Source organism: Macaca thibetana, chromosome 6 (assembly GCF_024542745.1).
Source record: "Macaca thibetana thibetana isolate TM-01 chromosome 6, ASM2454274v1, whole genome shotgun sequence".
In the NCBI taxonomy this organism is placed as follows: Eukaryota; Metazoa; Chordata; class Mammalia; order Primates; family Cercopithecidae; genus Macaca; species Macaca thibetana.
Window position 1 is genome coordinate 72,311,563 of NC_065583.1, and position 17,757 is coordinate 72,329,319.

The 17,757-nt window shown below is 37.7% G+C and overlaps 1 protein-coding gene across 10 annotated transcripts in view; it reads right to left on the reverse strand.

The window, feature by feature from the left end:
• Positions 1 to 8,418: 8,418 nt before the first annotated feature.
• The window catches only part of FER (FER tyrosine kinase), a 725,379-nt gene continuing 716,040 nt past the window's right edge, over positions 8,419 to 17,757 (reverse strand). For all 10 annotated transcript variants that reach the window (XM_050794609.1, XM_050794604.1, XM_050794601.1 and 7 more), the window contains one exon: positions 8,419 to 17,691. In XM_050794609.1, coding sequence (XP_050650566.1) covers positions 17,549 to 17,691 — 143 coding nt within the window. In that variant the 3' untranslated portion in view covers positions 8,419 to 17,548. The remainder of the gene's footprint in view (positions 17,692 to 17,757) is intronic.

Consider the following 17,757-nt stretch of genomic DNA (forward strand, 5'->3'; position numbering starts at 1 on the left):
TTGGTAGATTTTGTCAGTGAAATCATCTGGCCTAGAATTTTCTTGGGGGGAAGATTTTTAACTATAAATTCATTTTATTTAATAAAGACCTATTTGGGATTATCACTTCTTGACTGAGCTTTTGTAGTTTGTATCTTTTAAGAAATTTGTTATTATGTAAGTTGGCAAATTTATTGGCATCGAGTTATTAATAGTGTTTCCTTATATTCCTTTCAAGCTGTATAGAGTTGGGGGGTTGTCCCATTATTACTGATATTGGTAATCTTTGTTTTCCCCCTTTTCTCCTTGATCAGTCTGGTAGGACTTTGTTGTTTTCATTGATTCTCTCCCCCAACCAAGTAATGAGCGTTACTTTCATTTATTTTTCTCTTTTGATTTTCTATTTATTTCATTGAGTTCTATTCTTATCTTATTTCCTTTCATCTGCTTACTTTGGCTTTAATTCTCTTTGCCTTCTCGTTTGTCTAGGTCATTGATTTGAAGCCTTTCTTCTTTTTAGTGTAAGCATTGAATGCTATGAATTTCCCTCTAGGTGCTGCTTTAGCTACATCCCACACATTATTTTATGTTTCCATTTTCATTGAATTCAAGGATGAAGTCTTTTCAGCATTCCTATCCCCACCCTGATGGGAGACCACTTCTCCTCCCCCCTACTCAATGTGGGCCTAGCACACAAGGGAGTTTCCTGCCTCAGAGGCAAATTTTTTTTTTTTTTTTTTTTTAAATCACAGAAATGAATAATGTTTCGGGGATGGCCAAGTTCCTGCCTGTTCTTTAGCAGCAACCAATTATAATCTTGTATTTCCACTGGGTTAAGATTGTAGACGGCTTTCTCCTAGTATCTCTGTTCTACTCTCAAATCTTGGCAGTCTCTCATGCCACCAAGAAGGGCTTTCTCAGGTCTCCCACTCTCATGAGCACCTGGTGGACACACATGGAAAAGAGATGGCAAGTGGGTGCAGATGCCCTTTGAGGCTGGAGCTCCAAGACTGCCACATAATTTCATACTTTGCCTTTAAGTGCTTGTTATTATTTCAGTTGCTTTCTATTTAACGGCAAATATGACTGTCTCTTCTTCCTGTGCTCTGCCAAAAGTGAAACAGTTTTGTGTCTCATGTCTTCTCCAAGGACGTGTCATTCTTTGCAATTTAATTGACTTGGTTATATTACAACATTAGGTCTCTGAGGGTGTACAAAAATTTATGGTTTTGTGAATTTTTCAGGCTTTTTTTCATTGTTTATGGTGAGAGTGACATTTTCTTGTGGCTTCTACGTCTTAAGAAAAAGTAGAAGCCTCCAAAATTTTATTTTTGAGATTTATTCCTGTTGATTCTGCTAAACACAGCTCATTAATTTTGACTGCTGTACAGTATTTCACCATAAGAATATGTCACACTTTATTTTTCCATTCTCCTGTTAATGAACATTTCAGGTTTTTTGTCTGTTTATATTTCTTTCTATTCTATTTTCACAGAACAATGTTACTATGAACTTTTATTTTCTATTTATTTATTTTTTGAGACAGGGTCCTGCTTCGTGGTGTAGGCTGGAGGACAGTGGTGCAAAAAAGGTTCACTGCAGCTTCAACCTCCTGTGTTCAAGCAATTCTCCCACCTTGGTCTCTCGAAGTTCTGAGATTACAGGTGTGAGACACTGCACCCAGCCTGAACTGTGTGTTTAAGTGTCTGTTGGAACACTTGTGCAAGTATTTCTCTCAGGCATATACCTAGGAAAGGATTTTCTGAGTTACAGGCACAACCCATCACTCTCCAAGAATTACTCTTTGTTCCATATCTTCATCTACATGTGATATTACCCACATTTTAAATGTTGCCAACCTTGTAGGAATCAAATTTTATGTGCTTGTAGTTTCAATTTGCATTTCCCTGATTACTAAAGAGGTTGAGTTTTTTTTTTTCCCTCATGTGTTTATGGGTCATTCATCTTTCTGTGAAATGGGTTTCATTTTTCTCTTGGGTGGTTTGTCATTTCTTATTGATATGTAGGAGTCTTTTATATATTACTGATTATTCTTTGTCAGTTGCATGTATTGTAAATATTGTCTAACAGTTTATGGTTTGTCTTTACCTTTTCATGATTCCTCTGCATTTACATGTTTTATTTTAATGTAATTGTATTCAGCAATCTTTTCCTTTTGTGTCTTGTTTAAGAATCATTTCTCTGCTCCAAAGTTGTAAAGATATCTATATTTTCTTCTACAAGTTTCAATGTTTTGCTTTTTATATTTAAGCTTTTAATCTATTTGGCATTTTCTTTTTAAAGTATGTAGAGTATGAGGTAAGAGTTTAAACTCATTTTCCCCCCATATGGATAAGCTAATCTCCCTGCACTGTTTTTTTCCCCACTGATCTGCAGTGCTGTCTTTGCAATGTATTAAATGTTTGTATTTGTTTGGGTTCATTTTTGGTTTCTCTATTCTGGTGCATCTTCCTGCTTGTTCATTTCTGTGCTAATACCATACTCTAGCTTTATGATAAGTCTCATCTCTTTAGGAGTGTCATTGCTATTCTTGATCCTTTGTTCTTCCATATAAATTTTAGAATCATCTTAATTTATATAAGGAATTCTAGACATTAAGAATTACATTTTATTTGTAGCCAATTTAAAAAGAATTGATATTTTTAATAATATCTGAGTAAAAATGCACAATATCTATAAAATCTGAGTAAAAATGCACAATATTTTTACAGTATCTGGGTATTGCTAGCCATGAAAAGATATGTCTCTCCATTTATCTAATGGTCATCTTTAATGTTTTGAAAACTTTCTCCATAAAGGGCTTACATATCTTTCATTAGTTTATTCCAGAGTGTTTTGTAGCTTTGGTTGCTATTGCAACCAAATTTTAAAATTTTAATTGTAAATAAAAATAGTATCTTAAAAATACCATGTATCTTATCCTTTGGTAAACAGAAAAATATTTTTTTTCATGTTGATCTTGTATCTAGAAATTTAGCTAAACTGTTATTCACTCTAATAATGTGTTAGCTTTCTGAGGTTCAGAATGTAAGCAATCATATCATCGATGAATAAGAATTTTTCTTTGCAATTATTATACCTTATTCAGAATTTATTTTTCTTGTCTTTCTGTACTGGATGGAGTTTCCAGTACAAGAGTGGATAGAAATGGTGGTTAATGTTCCCTTTTCTTGTCCCTGATTTGTGTGTGTGTGTGTGTGTGTGTGTGTGTGTGTGTGTGTGTGTGTGGTAGAGATGGGATTTCACTATGTTGCCCAGGCTGGTGGTCTCCAACTCGTGGCCTCAAGCAATCCTCCTGCCTCAGCCTCCTGAGTAGCTGGGATTATAGGAACAAGCAATCATGTGTGGCTCTTGGCTCTAATTTTAAAAGGGATGCTTCTAATGTTTCACTGTTGTATCCAATGTTTGCTGTAGACTTTTGTAGATCTTTTTATAATTTTAAAGAAGTTACATTTCTCCCCTAGTTTTCTAAGGTTTTTGATTGCCTGGCAGAATTTTATGTGTTTTATTCCTTGTTCTGTTAATGTGCTAATTTATATTAATAACTCATAAAAATCATCCTTTTATTCTTAGAATAAATCTAATTCAAAACTGATATTTTATATATTTTATTCATTTTGAGTTAACTTTGCCTTTACTTTGGGAGAAGTTCATCTATATTCATGATTGAGATTGGCTTGTAATTTTTTTGTATTTTCCTTGTACTTTGTTTTCAAACTTATCTCTTTAGATAGATTGAAGAGTCATTGTCATCTTTTGTTTTCGTTTTTCTGGAAGAGTTTGCAAGAATTATCCATTCCTGGAAGCATGGTGGATCACCTCCAAATCCTATACCTCTTGGTCTAGTATTGTTTTTGTGGGAAGATTCTTGTTTCCTTATATAATTTTTTAAACTTTTCACTTTGAAATAATTATATATTTGCAAGAGGCTGCAAAGGAATGCACAGGGAAATCTATGTGTTTCTCCTGGCCGCCTCCAAGAATTTGACATGGGTACAACCCATAGAGGTTATTTAAATTCCATTGGTTATACATGTACCCATTGATGTGTTTGTGTGCATGTAGCTCTATGAAGTTTTATCATGTGTAGCCTTGTGAAACCAGCACTGTATTACAATACTGAACTGTACCATCAGCACAAGACTCTTTCATGTTGCTCATTTATAGCCACCCTCATCCCTTCCCCATTTCTAGCTCCTGGCATTTGCTAATGTGTTTTCTATCTCTGTTGTTATTTCATCAATATTACATAAATTATGCAGTATTTATCCCTTTAAGATTGGCTTTTTTTTTCTTAGCATAGTTTTCTTGAGGTGCGTCTTGTGAGTATCAATAGTTTATTGCTTTTTATTACTGAGTAGTATCTCATGGATATGCCACAGTTAATGATTCACCTACTGAAGAACATTTGGGTAGTTTCAAGTTTTTGGCTGTTTTGAAGCATGCTTCTATGAACATTTGTGTACAACTTTATGCATAAAAATAAATCTTGAATTTCCTGAAATAAGTGCTGTGGGAAGATTTTAGACTACTGATTTCAGTTCTTTAATGGTTATAGAACTACTCTGAATGTCCATCTCTTCTTGAGTTTGCTTTGGTAAACTATATTTTTTCCTAGGAATATGTCAATTATTTTTAAGTTTTCAAATTTATTAGCATAAAGTTCATAGTATTCATTTATTACCTTTTCAATCACTGTTGTTTCTGTAGTTCTTTATACCTGTTTTTTTTTTTTTAATTCCTGGTATGATTTTTTTTTTTTTTTCTTGGTAAAGCTCATCAGAGGATGGCCTTAAAGAACTAAGTCTTGGTTTTGTTAATCCTCTAGATTGTTTCTCTGTGTAACCAATACATCAAATATGCCAACTTACGGGAAATACATTTTAAAACATTCTGATTTTTATCTTCTCCTGTTCCTTTAAAGTTTGTCCTTTAAAGTCTTCCCCTGCTTCTGGATAGAAATTCAGATAGGCCCCATGACTCAAGGTTCTCAGTAATGGCACTACTGACATTTTGGGTCAGATAATTCTTTGATGTAGGGTCTGATCTGTGCACTGGAGAATGTTAAGTGGCGTCCCTGTCTTCTGTCTACTAGATGCCAGTAGTACTCCTAGTTGTGACAAGTCGTCAGATGTCCCCTGGGGGACAGAATGGCTCCCAGCTAAGGACCATTGCCATGACTTACGTTCAATCTTAGAAAACATAAGGTCCTAAAATAACTTTTTTTTCTGACCTTTTAAGTTAAATGCTTAATTCATTTTTTAGCCTTTCTCATTTTCTAAAATATTCCTTCTTGTTTGTTTTGGTTGTCAAGAGATCCAGTACCATTTATTGCCTAATTGCATTAATTAACAAATTCCAGATACTTTTTTTCCCCTGCTCTTTACAGTTAGATTTTCATTCTAATTCTCCTCTTTTACCTTATGCTTAATCTTGTGAATGATCTCTGGTCTTCCCAATATAGACCAATGATTATATTCACGGAACATCTGCTTTGAGGTAAGAAACTGTGGCATATACTGATAGAGGATTCATTTCAGACCAGGAGAAAGGGTGTGTCTGAGAGAGAAGAAAAGGAAGAATGGGAGGGAGCTATGAAGCAAAGAGGAGGAGTGATGGTGCTGGAAGTCAGTTGGTCTCCTAGTTTTAAGTTTCTATATGCATTAGACCTGCACAGAGGAGCGGCTGGTATTAGTTTGACATCAAAAGAAATTTAGGGGTTAGCCTGGCTGGAGCAGACAGCTGCTCCTTCACGTTACTTGGTCGAGATGAAAAGTAATGCCAAAACAGGTAAGATGTTCCCATCGCTGGTATTTCCTGGAAGACTAATGAAGTGTGCAATCCTGGAGGAGAAAATAAATGCCGGCTTCTTACATTTTTGGCTGGCTGTGACAAGGTCTTCACTATTCTTCACAGGCTGTAAGACTGTGAACCTGGATGGGTCACCAGTGAGCAAATCCTTCACCTGCCCCACTAACTTCCTTTCATCAGCCTCATGCATCCTAAGTACCTTCCTCAGAGACCTGCTGTGCTGCATCGCTGTGTCAGAATCATTCCTTGTCATGTGGCAGGAGGACAAGAAGTGAGTGGCAGGCAGAGGGAAGGACTCTAGGGGCTACTTAGGAAATCAGCTTGGGATGAAATATCAACAGGCTTGTTTATTGGCTTTTACTCAGGTTTAGAAGGAAACATTTTGTGAGTTTTTTGTTTTCAGGAGAGGGAAAGGCCCTTCTGAATGTGGAGTAAGAAGACTAAGCCCTGCCGAAACCTAGGAGACAGAGGCCTTAAGAGAGGAGTTTCTAAGGCTGTCAATATCTCAGCTTCCTATGACATTTGTTTTTCTATTAATTTTTGGCATTTATATTGCTGTGATAGATCAATTAGCCCCTCACAATGTCTAGTCCATTGACCTTATCATTTAACTATCCTATGGTACCACTGGTTACCACAGGGAGACTGCAAAAGAAACATTTATAATTTTGAATTACTTAAGTCCAGAGCTGGGGAAACATTAAAAACCTTAGTGTGGATAATCAGCAGCCAATTAGGTGAGGGAAACTTTAGGGAATTTTCCTTTTTCTCATCACTCCTGAATTTCAACAGCCACGTTGTGTAAGGAAAGCAACAGAACCCACCCCATGTAGTGTTGGTGTTTGGATATCTGAAATGACTCAAGCAGCCTTGGGAGATCACAGAATCTCAAAGCTCGAAGGTGTCTTAGAGATCGTCATATTGGTCAGGATCCTTGGCTGCAGGAAAAAGAAATGAACTATGGATGACTCAGGTTTAAAAAAAAAAAAAAGGAATTTGCTACAAGGCTGTCATGGGCCCCAAAGTCAATGGGGAGGCTAGAGAATGAGGTTTGGGAATGGAAAAAACTAAGGGTGTCCTGGAGAGCTGGGTAGCAGGAATTACAGTGACACTTTCCTAGGGAGAATGGACTCTGCTTTAGTGAATACTCTCAGGCTGTTCTTTCTGTCCTTCAAGTGTCAGCCTTGGGAGAAAGGATCCAATCGGAGTTTACAAAGTAGTGAGAGTCCAACCAGGAATGAGATCCTGAGTTTCCCACCTCCCACCTTGGTACTCGTTTCAACGCTAGACAGCTTTGGAACCCAGTACCATCAGCCTTGGGCATAATCACAAGTTTGACCTAAGTGTGTGGGCCAGTTCACACTGACCACCACATTTGGGGAGTTTGAAAAAGCGTTTCATTTAGACTCAGTTTTTAATTGAAGGGGCAACCATTGATGCTGTTAATAGAAGCTAGTTCTTACATGTATGTATGTATGTGTGTGTGTGTGTGTGTGTGTGTGTGTGTTTTTTTTTTTTTTAAACAAGCAGTATCACCATTTGCCTGAAGAAATTGGCTAGAAGGGGGAGTGTGAAACGAAGTGTAGGACTTCAAACACCAAAAGAACTCCAGGATTTCAGAGATGCTATTCATTCATCTTGGGGAATGGGATTTCAGTCTGATAGCCAACCTTCTTTGGTGATGAATGCACCTGGTCCTAATTAATTGAAGTCAGTGAAAGCACATGTTGTCTAGGAGACTGTGCCAGATATCAAACCTGCTGGAGCAGAGGATGCAACTCCAGACAGACAATTAAGAGCTATGGTGAAAATGAATTCACTAAGGGCCCAGAAGCACACGGCTCTGGGTAGGGTGCTGTGGAAGCAGGAGGGTCAAGAGGATTGTATGGATTCACTTTGTCTATCCTAAGCAGCTTGTGGCCTACCCCTCAAACAGTAAACACATGTGTTTTTGAGAAGCGGTGGAGGTTGACTCTTCTAATCCAAGCTCAGGGATGAGGAGGGGGCTTGCTTTAATGCAAGGGAAGTGTATGTTGCCCAAAATCCATGTAAACAACAGCTGGCAGTTTCAGGAAGGTTACTGATTTGCTGACTGAAGGGTACCTAGAAGTTGGGCGATGGCTCTGTGACCAGCTCAGTCCTGTACGGGACGGGCAAGGATACACATCTGAACTGCTCTAGGGTAGCAGGTTTCAGCCTCTGTTTCCAAACAGCTCTCAGCCATCTTTCTCCCTCAACTCCTTGTGTTATGTCAAATCTTGTTATGAAAAGGAAAAAAAAAACACACAAAAAATCCCAAAAGTAAAACACACAAATCCAGGCAAACAGCCAATCCACCCAGAGAACCGGGACTTGAGCTACATTACAGTTTTGATTTCTAAACAGGAAGCAGTGATTGGACTGTAAACAACACACACCCATTATCATCAGAACTCATAAGCTTAATTGCAGAGAAACTGAAAGCTAATAATTTTTATGCACTGTTACATCCCTAGGAGGCCAGTTACCATGGAAATCTTGCCTGCCTTTTCTTCCACTTGGAGCATATTTATATGGACAAGGAAGAGAAATATAAACATGATGGAAAGATTAAATAAGACAAGGCAGTTTGCTACAAATATTTTACATTTATTATAAGAATACAATAAAGAGGTTCTGCAGACACATGAGTGGTAATTGGTCTATTGGAAAAGAAAAGGCAATTCAAAAATGATCTAAGTTTACAAAAAGATGAAATCATGCTTTAAAAACGTAGAAACAATTTAAAAATATCCTACAATGTTAGCCAAAGTTCAAAGTGTATTCTTTTGAATGTAAAAACTAACAAATAAATAAGTGTTAAATACAGATCTGAGTTAAAATGATAAAAGATAGACAACCAACTGCTTTATATATTTAGCTTTCATCCATTTTTCAGACTTGTTTATAAAGCCAGATAAACCCGCCAAAGCCTTGTGTTTTCCACTGAACTTTCCAGAAGAAGCACCCTATTTCCAGTGTTTATCCACTTCACAAATATATTATCTTAAAACAACAAAAATGATTAAAGGTGCTTTAGCCTGACATTAAATGGACCATAAATTGGCAAACCACAGCAGTGCTTTGCTCAAAATGCTGCTTGCAGGTGGAATGTCTTGACCAGAAGTGCCTTAGGGCCTCACTCCTACTCCATTATCTCAAACGCATCTATCAAAGGGAAAAGGGAGGAACTTAGAAAAATCATATTTCCACAACCAGTCACTATGAGAGCCCTAGCCTAGCGGGTCATCCACAGTCAAATGGCATGGGCACCATTTGTACATTTTGTCCTGGCTTTCAGTTTGCTTGGGTTCTGGAAGAAGTCAGGGCTGTTGCTGGCACGTTGACAACCTGATTTTATTCTTCCACGTTTTTCCTCTGGGCTTTCCCATATGGTTCTATGTCTACGACTTTATATAGTGTTCCAATCTTTTAGGGCCCTTGCCAGAAGCAGCTAGACAAAACCAAGGAAAAAAAAAAAAACATAACATAAAGCCAGCAGAATCTGCACCACCACCAACCCCCATTCGGATGCTCAATTAGGCCATCTAACTTAATACATTTAAATGTAAATTTATGTAAAATCTATAGGCATCTGACTAAAGAAACTGTTTCAGTGGGAAACCTCAGTGCTCTGTAAAGAATGATGAACAGAAATGGCCCATAAATATGCTCCTGGCCACTGGTCCACACTGACAGTCTGATCACATCACAGGACAGAACTGGGTAGCTGACATTTTGTATAGTCAAGTGAAATGCTCAGCAGGTGTAAGAGTTTCATGTCTTTGGCCACTTTGGTCATGGATTTGAAATAACTGAGACCCCTCTCGACCAGTTCCCCTTTATCTTTGATTTTGATTTGATGCTTAGAATCTATATTGGGGATTGAATTTAGAGTCATAGGATTATAAAATTTACTTGTTATGGGAAATCAGACGAACCTTGTAGAACCAATCTCTTTGACACTAAAGCCAAAAATAGTGAATTCCATTGGAACATGTACATATTCTGTATACTGTACACTGTAGGTACGAGAGGTCTAGAATCTAAGGTGGAATTATGACAAGTTCTCTTCTGTTGGACTGGTCTTCTGATTGTTACTGGAGCAAAGCAGTTCACACTGGCATGGCATGAGATAGACCTCTGTAGCGTCTTATAGTCTAAATACAAGCAACGTACTTTAGGTAAGGAGAAAATATTCAAAGTCCCATCAAGCATGGCTCTGGGCACCTTGCTTGCAACAGTCTGGCATTTAAGAGCAGGCAGGCAAGTTTATTTCTACCAAGTCAAATTATTTGTAAAAGGGAAATTCCTACATAAAAGGGTGTGTTTCTTTCTTTCTTTTGGGTTTAAAAATAAAAGCACGGACTGGTGAGCTGGGAAAGACTGCCAGGCCGGTTCTTTTACCTAGGATATCAGTAATACCAGATTCCAGATTCCCTCTCGGCCTCTAAGGCTTTGAATCCAGGTTAGAGATCTGAACCCCCCCTCCCCAAATGGGGGGCATTTAGTTGTTTCTTGAATATTATCCGGGCAACTCAAAGAAGACCCAAAGGTTATACTATTTGACAAGAGCTATATGAAAAATGACTTTGGACTCTCAGTTTTCTCTCCTGCTCAGTTTTTTGCTGCTCCAATGTATGAATTGAGATTTATTTTTAAAGGCCCTCTTAGATTTATCCTGTGTTGCTCAGAACGCTGACATTTCCCATTGATCTCTGTCCTACGCTTTCAAAAGAAGGTCTGATCTTCTGGGATCAGATGAATTGCTTAAGTGGTTACAGTTTTTGCAAGGGTGTTCTAACTGATGACAATGGGGTAAAGTGATATTTCTATTGTCTACTTTGGTTACAGTTTGAATCTGGCTTCTTACTATGTCATTTTAGAATCTGGTTTGGATACTATTTAGAATGTGCTTATTCTGATTCTTAGCAAATAGGAAAATAGGTGTGGTGTTTGGCTTTTCAGGATGAATACTGTTTTGGGGAACTGCAGGGTACAGATTATTTTCACGCAATGGTGCTCTGGGGTCTGTATATCTAGGTAGAATGGCTTATTTTGAACTTAAGGCTTCATATTTGTTGCCCTCTTTTCTGAAGCCTTGGAAAAAACCCTTTAACATTACACAATTGAAATACTTTCAGACATTTGCTGACAAGAGGAGTGTGAAGAAAACAACAAAAGGTATTGGCAATAGAACAGTGGGATGGAAGAACTGAGTATCTCCAGGAGTTTCAGATAAAGCAATTATTGGTAGTGTTTACACATTTCTTTGGTGGGTAGAGGAGGCCACCTGATCAGCTTACTTGGTCAATAGGCTGCCTCCAGGATACCTCCACTCACAGAAATCTTGCTGCGTTAGGAAATCTCTCAGGAGCTTCTACCGATAGCGTTACCCATCTAACAAGTGCCACCTGATCATCCTGTCGCCACATCTAGGACTCCAACCAGTCTTTGAATTCTAACCTGCACCTATCATGGGGCTTCTCATATACTGAGTGTGTAGCTGGCCTTGTTAAGTAGGTGCCTGGGAGTTCCTTAGAAGGGTAGAGGCCCCGAAGCACCTGAGGAGAAACTCTTTGGTTGAGGCCAATTACAGCATTATTCAATATAAGCGGATGATAAAGGCTTTACTATTTTGGTAAAGCAAAATCTTGAAAAGTGAAAGATGAGAAAAGGAAATAGTAATCAGAAGTCAAATACGGGAAAACCTAGCACCTGGTAGTATTCTCTGCACCTCATATGGTAGATGTTCAAGAAAAACTTTCTGAATGAATACAGCTGAGGGGAAACATAACATTCCACTTCCAGCATCAACACTATCACTTAGAACAGTTTATTACTTTGCAGAACACTTGCATCTTGCTGGCCTCAATAATAATTGCCTCAGTAATATTTGAGAAGATAGTTAGAAATTCAGGATTTGTATCTCTTAGAGTGAATTCCAAATGTTCAGTTGTTTTCAGGTTCTTACAAATTTGCTGACAAGAGGGAAGCTAAATCTGTCTTCATGTCACAAACCTGAAAGACATTTTTTTTCTTTACTAAAATAAAAAACAGGAGGTTCACAGCAATTTTCCTGAATGCTGGCTATCCTAGACATACGTGTGCCATTACTCGGCTTGCTACTGCTTAGGGAGAGGGCTGAACCACCGTTATGTCTGAGGCCTCACAGAAAAACAGAGCAAGGGTAATTCTGGTTAAACAATGGTTACCTCCCGAGATTATAGGGAGCATAGGAAAAATTAAACCAATGTCCAATTTGATGCCCTTGAAACAAGTGTTGTAGAGACTTAAGAGGCATGCACTGTTTAAGGACACACAGCAGGAAGCTCCTCAAACCCTTTGGGAGGGTTAGTTTCCCTTATTGTTATTGCCTTTATTGTTGGCTTTGGGTCATTTTACATTGGTGCTTTGTTACTGCCCTTCATTTCCTTTCAACCTTCCTTTCTGGATGTCTCTTTTTGTGTCTTACCTTAGGCACCATGACTAGCTTTAGGGTTTCTAGATTCCTTTCCCTCAAATGTTATTGAAGACAAGGAGCATTGCTACTTGTATTCTTCCATTTCTCTGTTGAATACTGTTTCCCCACAGTAGCTCTCATCATAGTAAGCTCCCTCTGTGGATAACTCCAGGAGCCATTTAGTCAACGTTAGTCCAAAGGTGAAATAGGGCTGATCTAAGTGTAGTCTCATTTCGGAGACTTTAGCTTCACTGTAACCAAAGATTTCTAATGATGTGTGGATAATCAGTGATCTTAGCTTAAGAAATATTAAATATAACCAATGCAAATGTAAAGAGGCTTTGGGTAGTATCTTTGAAAAACTGGAATACATATGACCAAATGCATTAGTTGGGAAAATAATGAGTATAAGCACTGCACAGCACACAATCATCTCTGAGCTGGGAATATAACACAGCTTCTAACACAATGAGAGGTATTTGGTTTACTCTTGCTAAGGCCCATACACTGGAGATGACTGCTTTTGCTTTAGTTCTGCTGATCTTTTTTATCTTGCACAGGACAGGATCTGGCCTCGTAGCATGTTCTCCTTAGGCTTCCTAATGCCATTGTCCAAATCTTTGTTTCACTTTAATTTTTCCACACTCTGTGTGGGGGTGCATCATCCTGCCTTGGAATAACTGGTTCCTCCCTCTTTTGCATTTGAATCTGCTGCCTCAGCACCTTATTAAATATACTGAAGCCTATGCTCATTACTCCTATGCAGTTTAAAGTGACTAAGAATCTAGCACATCAGGATTTTTCTGCGACCCAAGAATCTTAGTCCTTATTAGGTGGCTAAGTGATTCCTAATGCCTACACTAAAAGTTCAGCATTTAATCTCTGAGTTGGTATGAGGCAGGAGGATGGTTTTTAATGGGGTACTATTTCATTAAATTGAATTATGACTAAGGTATAGTTTATACACCTTCTAGAGGACAGCATTTTTTTAAAAGGGGAATTTTGGGGACTCTAAGAGTGTAGCAAAATCTCCTTCAAGTAGGTCATTCTTGGTACATGAAATCCTGACTTTTAAAATCAGAGTATCTTCATATGTGGTTTTGGATTCTTCCAAAATATACAGTATTCAGACTTGATGTGAAACTAATCAAAACATAGGAAAATAAATGAAATTAAAACATTTAATGAACATTCTGATATGTATAAGCAATTCAGAGTCATAAAAGAAGTAACACTATTTTGATGGTAAACTTTCACATTAACTTAACAGTATAATGGAAATGTAATATAAACTCATTTTCATATAAAATCTGATTCCATTTAATTATTAATACCTAAAGAAAACATGTCTTTTCCAATTGTCTGTCTCTCTGCTGCTTATTTTGCACTGTTCTGTTTTGTAGGAGGGTCTGGCTTCTGAAATGCAAAAGCAAGTCTTGCCAGGACTCATAGTACTAACCACAGGCAGCCAATTCTGTTGATAAGAAACATCTAAAATATCAATGATAAAGGGAGTATATGTAAAAAGAAGAGGGCTGAGGCAAACAACCCTTTTTCAGAAAATATCAATCTTGAAAAGATGCATGGCCATTAAACAGTGTACACAGAGTGTGCTAAGTAAGGTTTTCAGGTACATTCTTCCATCTGATGACTCACAAGAATTAATTATAAAGTGGTGTGACTGAAATAACCCTGAACAACTGTGACTTATGATTCAGATATTTGTACTGTTACCTTATAATTTATCTGGATTGTTGCATTTTAATTTTTGTTTATCCCACTACAAGGTCCTCAGTGGGTAGCATATGTTGTAAATAAAACACTTTCTTCTTGACATCATCTAACACTAGTATTGTGAAGCCATAGTTATTTTGTGGTACTAGCCAATCTTCAGAAAAGTTATATGGGAAAACTGAATTGAATATAATATAGATACAAAAACCAAATTATGGTTTAAAGGAAATTAAAACTATTTCAATGACAAAATATTTTGTTTTCTTCTCAAAATAATCCTAAAATGAAAAACAATTGTGAAATGTGCACTGAAAATACCCAAAACAATTAGGCTCCTGGTCTACACTTATCTGCTAATAAGATGTTTCAGTAATATTGTATTTGTAATAAAACAGTGAGTTGTGGAAGGAGAATTTTATTGCCCACATTACATTTGGGAGATAAAAGAGAAACATGAGATCTTTCACTGGTGGTCTCCTGGCAGGATGGGCGGAATAAAGCTTCAGTTTCTGAAAGTTTAAATAAAACCTGTCCATTTTATTTTCCCGGAAGAGAAAGAATATGTTGGCTTTGGCCTTAGATTACATGGGATACAAAATTAATTTTAGGTTTCACATGTTGGTAATAAATGTTAATTTAACAGTGAAAGATGTCTTTCCTTGTAAAATGATGGACAACCTAAACTTTCTCATAAAGGCCCGTTAGTGATTCAAGGTGGGAAGACACCAGCGAGAGACAGACTGCTTGTTTACCTCCCCTTATTTTAATAAGTTTAAGGACTTAGGAGAGGAACTATGCAGTAGTGAGATATAACTCTTGAACAATCCATTAACACAAAGATTTATGACTGGACTAATTACATCCAGACCAGAAGAAATTTTGGTTACAACTCTTTTCTTACTAAACAAATCAAAGGATTTTGTACATTTCTGAAGCTTCCTTTCCCTACATCAACTTGCACATTCTGAACAGTATGTGTGTGCTTCTTCGGCATGGATTAGCCTCCTAAAGCACATAATTCCAATAATTACCAGTGACAGAAGGGATGAATAAATTATGCTTCAAGCACAACAAAATTAACAGTGAAAAATTGTTTGCATTAGTTTTTCTTACTGCATGTGGCTATATTAAATTTAATATTCTATATGACTGAGAGACTCCCAATAAGTTATTAATCTTGAACTATACCACTGCCTGCTTTGGGACAAAGAATAAAATGGAATTTAAATGCTACACATGTCACGATGTTTTGAAAAGCCTTTTAAATTTAAGCACAGAGTAATGATGTGAACTGCAAATTGTAACAGACTAGATGAGTGAAATATCAATGCTGTGTTCCTTCTTTACACCAGAATGCCAGGATTAAGCTTTTGATCTTGTTCATAAAACTAAAGCCAAAAACATCATTTTCTCTTCTTGCTAGGAGCTTAGCATGAAGCCACTATGTGATGGGAGGCTGTTTTCTTTAAATAGACAAAGAATATTATAGAGATTCACTTAGAAATACTTAAAAAAAAAAAAGGTAGGAATATCCCATTTTACTCTTACTTTTGAAGGCTGGTAAGCACTTCTGAGTCTGTGCTTTGATTTACCATAGTATGTGCCACCAAAAAAAAAGTTCCCTTTAGTCTGAATGTACTAATCATTAAGTATGTATGAAATTTGCAAGGAGACTGAAATGACAGATACAAGTCACTTTTCTCTTCAGTATTATCTTTCATAATCTAAATTTAAAGTACTGGTGTGAGTTCTGTGCGATGGTACAGGCAGCAAACAGCTGGAGAGGGCAGGAGGAATTTTCTATCCCTAAGCTCTTCCAATGAACGCAGACCAAATAATCACTAAGGTGATGTTTACCAGAACACAGGCCTGAGAACTTATAAAAGGCTTCCAGAACATATTTAGCCCTGAGCATGACCATCTTCTATATATGTATTATCCTGAGAGGCGACTATATACAGATCGTGCAGTTAGTTCCCTAGATAAGAGTTAAGATACAGAATCCTACTTTTAACTGAGTTAGATTTTATCCACATGAGACATCTTCAGCACTACGCTCGCATACCTGCCAGCTAATGGTAAGAATGTCCAGGGGGCAGTATAAGGGTCAATGAAGGTGGAAGTAGAAATGGGAGGGCTGTCCCTATGTCATCTTTCTCATTAATATTCACCTGACTTCTAGACTGTCTACTTCATTCACATCTGTCTTGCACCTTGGTAGTGTGTGTGTGCACATGCACACACGTGAATGTATTGGTGAACTAGAATCATGAAATTCTGACAGCTCTAAAAACTGGTAGAAATAAAGGAAATTACATTTTGGAATGCCCCCTCTAAGGTGAAGATGCTTAACCGAAAGTATGCTGTTATTTCTGTGGATTTGTGCTTTGCAGTTTCTCTCAAAATTTTTGTTGCCATTAAGAGGACTCCATGAATTCCTGAAACTTTTCTCAGGAGCTTTTTGGTAAATTTAGACCATAAAATAGAATACGTATTATGTGTTTTTAGAATAGAATATGTGAATGTGTGTTTATAAAGGCATAACTCTGATAAGGTGGTTTTATATTTTTACTTTTATATTTTACTTTTGATAATCATTCTAGCTGCTCTTTTCTCCAGCCCACCCTCCTGTTCAAACCTGTTTCTTGCTTCACAATTCTCTATAACATCCTTGAAAGGCAACTGCCTCAACTCTAACTTTAACGATGTTTCATACATTGTGGTGTGTGTGTTTTTTTTTTAGTAGAGACAGGGTTTCACCATGTAAGCCAGGCTGGTCTTGAACTCCTGACCTCAGGTGATCCGCCCACCTCGGCCTCCCAAAGTAGGGAGGGGGCTGGGCACTGTGGCTCACGCCTGTAATCCCAGGCCTGGGATTACAGTCGTGAGCCACAGTGCCCGGCCTATGTGCATTGTTTTCTGATGCCCAAAGGAGGAGGAAAATGACAACCTTACGAATAATGTAGGAGCATGATGATTCTTACATTGGGCTTATACCTGGCAAGAAAGAAAAGAAAAACCTCAGGAGGTCCAAATAATTCCCAATATAAAAATCTGTTTACAAATATAATCTTGCTTTGGCAGAGGAGAAAGCCAGCTGTGGTTGGAATATGTACTGCAAACATGGCATTACCAATACTGTTTATAGCACCAACTGAGTAGGGTCTGTGGCATAGGATGGCAGCCCACAAACTGTGCCTGAAGTAGAAACAAGGTGTGAAAAGGATAAATCTTTTATCCTTCACACACTTAGAAGCCTGTGCTTTTCCATTTGCAATGGCCTGAAATGGTAGGATTGCTATGGTTAGCTAAGAAAGCCCTTGGTAGGACTGCCTATTTCTTTAACAAATTTGCGTTTGACTTTTTACAAGTGGAACATACTTTTAAAACACCCAGTTAATAAAAAAAAATGGTAGAAGACTGTCGAAGGTAATGTGGTATAAATTCATTGTTAATGAGGACAATAACGTTACTCTGCTGGAGGACAGAGTCCTGAAGGCTGGGTTTGGCGCCATCCTGTCACTATGTGAGTTTTTTCTTGATGATAGTGAGCTCTTTGTGAAGTTCACTGAACTTAGGGCGATTTTCAGGTTTATAATCCCAACACTTCATCATGATTTTAAAAATATCCTCTGGACAGTTCTGGGGAGCTGACATCCGGTATCCTGAAGACCCAAGAGAAGGAGAACAGAGAATTTAGAATGGAGATAAGATACAGATGTTCACACAGG